General features: G+C 38.7%; 1 protein-coding gene across 1 annotated transcript; it reads left to right on the forward strand.

Annotated features, from left to right (window-relative positions):
* Positions 1-1885: 1885 nt before the first annotated feature.
* LOC111982158 (homeobox protein Nkx-6.1-like) lies at positions 1886-5307 on the forward strand. The gene is made up of 3 exons (XM_024013769.1): positions 1886-2940; positions 3312-3484; positions 4247-5307. Exons 1-3 carry the CDS (start codon positions 2394-2396, stop codon positions 4490-4492), a joined length of 966 nt encoding a protein of 321 aa, XP_023869537.1. The 5' UTR covers positions 1886-2393; the 3' UTR covers positions 4493-5307.
* The last annotated feature ends 3740 nt before the right edge of the window (positions 5308-9047 follow it).

A 9047-nucleotide genomic window follows, 5' to 3' on the forward strand; every position in this document is an offset into this window, starting at 1 on the left:
TACGTGCTCAGCGGAGAATCAGAGGTGAGGGGCAGCATCGGACACAAATTGATATATAGCCTAATAAGCAACTAATTCTAAAACTAACTCTAAAATGAGAAATATTGAAATGTTGTCAAGTACAAATTACATGACTGTCCACTGGACTAGATTAAAAAAATATGAATCCCTCCCCTTGACTGAAATTGAAAAAGCATGACCCTCCCCCATTTCCTCCAGGTAAACATTCTGTAAATTTCGATCCATCCCTTAGAATAACAATATATAATCAGTTGAGGTCCAGATTTGATAAAATGTAAAGTAATTGCTAGATTTTTTTTTTGTTAGATGCACTATTGTAAAGTGGTTGTTCCACTGGACATCATAAGGTGAATGCACCAACTTGTAAGTCGCTCTGGGTAAGAGCGTCAGCTAAATGACTTAAAATGTAAATGTAAAATATTGGGGAAATTCAGCGTTTTATTAACTGCAGTATTAGAGTATACCACAGGGTGTCACTGGTGTCTTGCAATCCTTAAATCTAGTATAGGGCGCACTATAGCCTAGACCTACTGAAACAGCGGTGATACATATATATATATTTTATAATGCAGAAGAATAATATTGACATCCGTTGTTAAAGACTTTTAAGTCTTCAATAGCCGATTTATTGAATGGTTATTCGTGCATTACATTTTCACACTCTCAATTGATAGCCTATGCCCAGACAGCATATACCTATGCTTGAATTAAAATCAATACCAGACCGTTACCAATAAGCATTTGATAAAGACATGTACAATTCTGCTGAGGACATACAGAGACAAAAAGTTCCCATATGTATTTATATTAGAATAGTTAGTCTTGTGTGTTCTCTATTGATCTAATTAGACTACAAAAGCACAAACACACGCATACAGACACCGTGCTACATTTTAATCCAGGAGCACATAAATGACAACGTTTGGCCTACTATTTGGCCTTGTTGAATGCATAATAGATCATGGAGTATTACCCATATTTAGGTCTATCTATGGCTTAATGCAGAGCCATATATTTAGATACATGGCTAAATGCATATCTCAATAAGCTATTCAGCTTCTTTATTAATTAAAATGTTATTTGTCACATGCGCCGAATACAACAGGTAGACCTTACAGTGAAATGCTTTAGCCTACAATTCATATGAATGAATATGGATGGATAAACTACATTTGGATCTAGTAGTCTATGTCACAGGATGAGCAACAAACTAAAACTGGACAGTTTTATCTCCATCTCTTCATTCAAAGACTCAGTCATGGACACTCTTACTGACAGTTGTGTCTGCTTCTCGTGATGTATTGTTGTCTCTACCTTCTTGCCTTTGTGCTGTTGTCCGTGTCCAATAATGTTTGTACCATGTTGTGTTGCTACCATGTTGCCGTCATGTTGCATTGCAACCATGCTGTGTTCTCATGTGTTGCTGCCATGCTATGTTGTCTTAGGTCTCTCTTTATGTAGTGTTGTGGTGTCTCTTGCCGTGATGTGTATTTTGTCCTATATTTTTATTCCTAGCTCCATCCCGGCAGAAGGCCCTTTTGCCTTTTGGTAGGCCGTAGTTGTAAATAAGAATTTGTTCCCTAGTTTAATAAATGTTAAATTAAAATAAAATGAGCACATGCAGATGTCCCTTTATCTAAAAAATAGATGTAGAATTGACTCGATTGATTCGGTTCCTTTTGTGTTTATTAGCGGTTCGGATTGCAACTGTTTGATCGTGCAAATCAAAGCTATGATGGCCAGCCAATGAGGACACACTCCTAAATCCTGTTGGCTCTTGCACTTGACACACTGCGTACGTCACCGTCGGATTACCCAATCGCAACATAAACACCTCATCTACTTTCTGTTTACTCTCAAAGTTTTTACTTTTGCGGCAAAAGACTCGCGAAAGTGATGATAATGTTTTATTATCTTAAAGATCGTCTTATGCATCGGAAAGAAAGGGTAGCTTTTTAACAATAGATTTCAAACATTCAATAATATCAATTTCTCTAAAGCAGTCTGCCCAAATCAGTGAGGACAACTTCGGAAATCCATCCTATTTGAACAACTTCATTCCTAAGATTTACAAGGTTGAAGAAGCGGTGTTATCCCTGTAATAATGACTTTTGAATCTCTGCGAAATTAATCTGGGATTTCATTTTGCCATGGTTTAGTTTTAAAACAGGACATTTTCATTTTAGATAAACCATTTTTCAGGCGTGCACATTTGGAAGATTTGGGCTAATATAGGCCTACCCCAAAGGAAACGTATATTGTTTCGTCTGTTGGTCGATTTGAGCAAAACTTTGCATTATTAGGCGTCTTGAGAGCGTGAGCATTGAGGATATTTTTTTGGACAAAACCATCACATTTACCTAGTCTCGGTTATGTTAGCAGTGGGGCAGATGGACGGGTCCCGACAGAGCGCATTCCTGCTAAGCACCGCACCTTTAGCGGCTCTGCATAGCATGACGGAGATGAAGACCCCACTCTACCCAGCCTACCCATTATCTTCCACCGGTCCGGCCTCTTCTACCTCACCTACTGCCACCTCTCCAAACCCCGGTGGCATCCAGATGTCCTCACCGGGGATCAAAACATCCTCCGGAATGTCATCTCTCGGATCGCTCCATCAATGCATTGCGCTAGGCACACCTCATGGAATAAACGACATCCTCAGTCGTCCTTCGGTCCTTGCCCCAGGAGCTGCTGCTGCCGTTGCTGCGTCCTCTTCTGCCGGAATCTTGTCCGGACTGCCCCGCTTCAGTAGCTTGAGCCCCCCGCCACCCCCTGGACTCTACTTCAGTCCCAGTGCTGTGGCAGTGGCTCGCTACCCCAAGCCCTTGACAGACCTTCCAGGCAGGACCCCGATATTCTGGCCAGGAGTCATGCAAAGCCCACATTGGAGAGACGCCAGATTCGCATGTTCACCGCGTAAGTAACTAGTCCACGTTTTTGAGCTATCTGAACTTCAATTTATCGTATTTTGATGCATGATGTAGGCCTATAGCTGGAGGGGTTATTAATTATTCCCCAGTAGCCTATGATATTTCATCCTAAAAACTGAAGCAGATCTGACTTGAATGTTTAGCTGCAATGTGAATTAAAATTGACTAACAAAGGCTTATTTTATAACAGCTCAAATTAAGTTGATTGTGATATTATAATGAGAATAGCCTAACAGTAGGCCCATCCCAACATCAAATACATGTTAATATAGCCTAATATTGGCACATTATATCAATGCATAACAATAGGCGACATTTCCTTTAATGAATTAGAAGCTTTATGTTTTATATTTTCAGATCAAAATTCTATACTGCTTGACAAAGATGGAAAAAGAAAGCACACACGTCCCACCTTCTCTGGACAGCAAATATTTGCCCTAGAAAAGACTTTTGAACAAACGAAATATCTGGCTGGACCGGAGCGAGCACGACTGGCCTACTCGCTGGGAATGACAGAGAGCCAAGTAAAGGTAAGACATATTCTGAAATAGTCTTTATAAAGTCCAATAAGATGTATAATATTGTTTAATAAGTAGCCTAGTTAACCTGTCACTAAGGAGGAGCACAAAGGCCTCTTGCATAGCCTCTTCTACTCAATTAGAATTTGTCTCACGCTTTCCATTAAAGTGCCTCATGCATTTTAGACGGTAATGTTTCTTTCGTTTCAATATTCATAAATAGATAGACCGCCTACACTTAAAGTCGAATAACAGTGGTCAAACTAATCTAAATTAAAATAACAGTATTGCATTAAATAATACATCTTTAAAGATAATTCCCAAATAATTGTTGTCATATTCACAACTATAAATATTTCTAAAATATTAGTATGTATAACTAATAAATTAATAATATATAATACTATCATTTAACCAAACAATTTGTTAATTTATGTCATGGAAATGTGGAAATAATGGTAGCAACGTTTTGCACAGCAGTATATAGAAAATGTGCATGTTTGCAAACAACATGGAAGGAGGCAAATTAAACCTATGTTTTCTCTTTAGAAAAATATTGAGTCCCATTTTCTGAATGCATTATTAGAATGACATATAACCTATTATTATCTGTTGACTTCACGTGACTTAGACGTATGCCCTTTTACTTTGGCAGGCCAAGGCTACATAAATGATTTGTAAATGTCTGGTTGTTAATCAATATATTTGCAATAGAGTCATGGGTAATCATATTATTTGTTGATTTCATGTAATCAAAGAATATTAACCTTTTAGGTGTGGTTTCAAAACCGAAGAACGAAATGGAGAAAACGCCACGCGGCTGAGATGGCTTCGGCAAAGAAGAAGCAGGATTCGGAGACGGAGAGGCTGAACGGGGCCTCGGAGAATGAAGACGATGATGATGATTATAACAAGCCGTTGGACCCTAACTCAGACGACGAGAAAATAACACAATTACTGAAAAAACACAAACCAAACTCCTCACTCCTTATTAATACATCAGAAAACGACAGTTCGTAGACAGACACGGGGAAAAAATACTTTTGATGAAACATTTAATCGTGGAACTGGTGCAGGTTGTGTCCCTTTTTTCGTCCAAAATTTTAAATGAATAAGTTTGCACGAGGACGGAGGATCAAAGGAATAGACACAATTGTGTAGTCTGGAACAGTGGCCAAAACATGGACACAATTTATAGAAGTTTGAACATTACGAAGATGATACTTACATGTAAATAGAAACGTGAGTTCTATTCAATAGAAATTATATTACTGTGAATATTTATGTGTAAAAAACTTTTTTTTGTATAGAAAGCACTGCTGAGTCTCTTCCTCTTAGTTGTTCTGACGTCTGACATCGTTACAGCTTTGTCAATTGCAAAAAGCATAGCCTATATTTTCATGTTTAGTTTTGTTTTTGAAACTTGACATATACATTGCATTTCATAGTGAAGTAATAAGATCCACCTGTTTGTAGGGCCCAATTTTCAACCATTAGGGCCTCCCCAAAAATATCCGAACAAGCTTAACAGGCAACCCCATTGGGTCTGTGGACTATAAGAATCTTTTTTTATATATATTTACAAAATAAATGGAAATGAAATTAGCCACATATTTTAAGTGTAAAGAACACCGGTTGTGACGCAATTGAAGTACATTTGTAAAATAAATGCACATTGTGTGTTTCTCTAATGGTAAAATGGTTTCCCCTCACACTTTACTTAATTTATATAATGTTTTAAGTTTGTAACAGTGACTGAATCCTGCAAAAATGTGTATCACGGGTTCATATGTAATGCACTTTAAAAAAATAAATAAACGTTGCTTTACTCTGGATATACATAAAACAATTAAATTGCGTTCTTGGCAGTAATCACCTGATGGAGGACATAACGGGAAAAGCATAGGAGGAAGCTCAAGTATTCGATTTAATTTCGTTTTATTTTATCTACCTATCAATTTATATTTGTGCACGCTAACGAAAGACACCTGAATGTATAATATTAATATGTAAATATATTATATTTGGAGATATGATGGTTACTATTCATCTTAATTTAGGGGTTATCTTTCTTAGCAGGGCGACGTAAAGTGGTTTTCTATTTGTTTATGCAAACATTTCATATGTATGTATGATGATTATGATAATTATGATTATTATTGATGATGATTACATTATGCTACTATTCCTTCCAAGACATGCGATGATATAGGAACATCTATTGTTGCCTATAACCAAGCTATAATAACAACAATAACAATACTGATTATTTTTATTTATAATTATTAATATTTATAATAAAACTATAATAGCATTCACTCTCCACTGCTTTTATCAAAAAATATTCTGCCCTCTCCCTAGATTACTGAATCACAAAATATAATTTTGAATATCGAATAAGTAAGCCTTGACCACAGAGGGTCTGACTAGTAGCCTATTGACTTGCATTTACAGCATCGCATATCGTCCATAATAATGAATTAAAATTGTGTATCTGTCTGAAATTGTTCTTTGTGTGATGGGGTGAAGATATATACGATGGGCAGAATGTGTTTCAACAGTCACAGTTAAAACATGGCCTGAAAAGTTCATAATTAATTTATCTGGCGCGGAATCTAGAAAATTCATTCTGCAGTGTCTGTGCGTCTACAGATTCGCGTGATTACATCAGCATGTTTTTTTTTTTTAAATTGGAAATCCCTCAACCGATGTACAAACAGTTCAAGTAAATATTTAATTGATCAGATGTGGATCGAAGATGCGGCTTTCGCCAGGCATAGGAGACTGACTCACTGTTGGTAAATACTGGATTTAAGACTTAAGTGAGCGGAGTCTGTGAATAGTGTCATCAAAATGTGGTCTTTATGATAAGTCTAGAGACAAATGCTCATTTCTAAATCTAATCTGCAGTTGTATTGTACATTTGCAATATAGTAGGCCTAATAGCAGGCCTTCATCTATACAATGACAATTTTGAGAGAGAAAAAAAGTCAGTTCATAAAACTGAAAGAATACAACAATTTCTCAGATAGATATGATTTCGAATGCAGAAATTGTTAGTTGCTCCGACGTAAGCCTCTACGAAGTACTTGCTACCAGACAGAAGGACCTGTATCTTATAGATGATACAGTACACTACTGAGGGCAGTCACGCAGTAAAAGGCTTGTAGACTTGAAAGGTAGGCCTATGCGCACCAGTAGAGTCTGCTATTTGTATCATCAATTTATTCCGGGTATGCCTTCATTGACTTTCCTAGTTAAATAAAGGTTCATATATATATTCCTAATAGGCTACTTGAGGCAAAATGTCAGATCAAAATACATGTATTGAAATCCTGCAGTTGTGCTACATCTTCAAGAGAACGTGGACAGAGTGACAACTTAGTAAGCCAAAATACACTGCCACCACATTTTTAACACGATGTTGATTGATACAAGTAGGCTACAAAAGCCGACAATTATGATTTGTATGTCTCAAACGAGAAATATTATTGTGGCATATTTAAGAACATATTTTAGAATTGAATTCCTGTGTATATTTGATGCCATTTATTAACAGCACTAGGGCATAACAGGAATGCAATAGTTCCAACCTTCATGTTTCAGTTTCACGCATGCGCCTCTCCAAGTATTATAGGCCTACTTTTACATATGTCCGGTCGTGTTGGAGGAATAGTCAAATAAAAACTGCACAGGTAAACATGACTTTATATTTTCACTGAAATGATGTCACTGTCAAATGACAACACCATGAATACGTGAAACATCGGGGCCGTTCAAGAGTCGTCACTGGTTACCACAGCTACAAGTCATAAACCCCGCCTATTTCGACAATTTCTCTTATTAAAATGTGATTTTAAATATAAGTGGATTTAACAGGTGACATCAATAAGGCATCATAGCTTTCAACTGGATTCACCTGGTCAGTTTGTCATGGAAAGAGCAGGAGTTCTTAATGTTTTGTATAATGGTGTATATATAAACTCAGCAAAAAAAGAAACATCCTCTCACTGTCAACTGTGTTTTTTTTCAGCAAACTTAACATGTGTAAATATTTGTATGACCATAACAAGATTCAACAACTGAGACATAAACTGAACAAGTTCCACAGACATGTGACTAACAGAAATGGAATAATGTGTCCCTGAACAAAGGGGGGGGGGGGGGTCAAAATCAAAAGTAACAGTCAGTATCTGGTGTGGCCACCAGCTGCATTAAGTACTGCAGTATATCTCCTCCTCATGGACTGCACCAGATTTACCAGTCTTCCACCAAGGCACCTGCAAGTTCCTGGACATTTCTGGGGGAATGGCCCTAGCCCTCACCCTCCAATCCAACAGGTCCCAGACGTGCTCAATGGGATTGAGATCCGGGCTCTTCGCTGGCCATGGCAGAACACTGACATTCCTGTCTTGCAGGAAATCCCGTACAGAACGAGCAGTATGGCTGGTGGCATTGTCATGCTGGAGGGTCATGTCAGGCTGAGCCTGCAGGAAGGGTACCACATGAAGGAGGAGGATGTCTTCCCTGTAACGCACAGTGTTGAGATTGACTGCAATGACAACAAACTCAGTCCGATGATGCTGTGACACACCGCCCCAGACCATGACGGACCCTCCACCTCCAAATCAATCCCGCTCCAGAGTACAGGCCTCGGTGTAATGCTCATTCCTTCGACGATAAACACAAATCCGACCATCACCCCTGGTGAGACAAAACAGCACCTCGTCAGTGAAGAGCACTTTTTACCAGTCCTGTCTGGTCCAGCGACGGTGGGTTTGTGCCCATAGGCAACGTTGTTGCCGGTTGTGTCTGGTGAGGACCTGCCTTACAACAGCCCTACAAGCCCTCAGTCCAGCCTCTCCCAGCCTATTGCGTACAGTCTGAGCACTGATGGAGGGATTGTGCGTTCCTGGTGTAACTCGGGCAGTTGTTGTTGCCATCCTGTACCTGTCCTGCAGGTGTGAAGTTTGGATGTACTGATCCTGTGCAGGTGTTGTTACACGTGGTCTGCCACTGCGAGGATGATCAGCTGTCCTTCCTGTCTCCCTATAGAGCTGTCTAGGCGACTCACAGTACGGCCATTGCAATTTATTGCCCTGGCCACATCTGCAGTCCTCATGCCTCCTTGCAGCATGCCTAAGGTACATTCATGCAGATGAGCAGGGACCCTGGGCATCTTTCTTTTGGTGTTTTTCAGTCAGTAGAAAGGCCTCTTTAGTGTCCTAAGTTTTCATAACTGTGACCATAATTGCCTACCGTCTGTAAGCTGTTAGTGTCTTAACGACCGTTTCACAGGTGCATGTTCATGATTTGTATATGGTTCATTGAACAAGCATGGGAAACAGTATTTAAACCCTTTACAATGATCTGTGAAGTTATTTGGATTTTTACAAATGATTTATTATTATCTCTGTTGCCATGCACCTGCAAAAGGTTTGCTCAGATGTGCGAGTGCCTTTTGAATTACGAATTATCTTTGAAAGACTGGGCCCTGAAAAAGGGACGTTTCTTTTTTTTGCTGAGTTTATACATATATATCTATATCTATATATATATATATATACAGTACAAG

The sequence above is a fragment of the Salvelinus sp. IW2-2015 genome, linkage group LG20 (assembly GCF_002910315.2).
Source record: "Salvelinus sp. IW2-2015 linkage group LG20, ASM291031v2, whole genome shotgun sequence".
NCBI classification, from domain to species: domain Eukaryota; kingdom Metazoa; phylum Chordata; class Actinopteri; order Salmoniformes; family Salmonidae; genus Salvelinus; species Salvelinus sp. IW2-2015.

Bases quoted from the DNA above. Each gene is read 5' to 3' on its own strand.
- LOC111982158 (XM_024013769.1), top strand. From the start codon at position 2,394: ATGTTAGCAGTGGGGCAGATGGACGGGTCCCGACAGAGCGCATTCCTG. The intron at 2,941-3,311 runs GTAAGTAACTAG...TTATATTTTCAG, and splicing joins CAGATTCGCATGTTCACCGC to ATCAAAATTCTATACTGCTT. The intron at 3,485-4,246 runs GTAAGACATATT...TTAACCTTTTAG, and splicing joins TGACAGAGAGCCAAGTAAAG to GTGTGGTTTCAAAACCGAAG.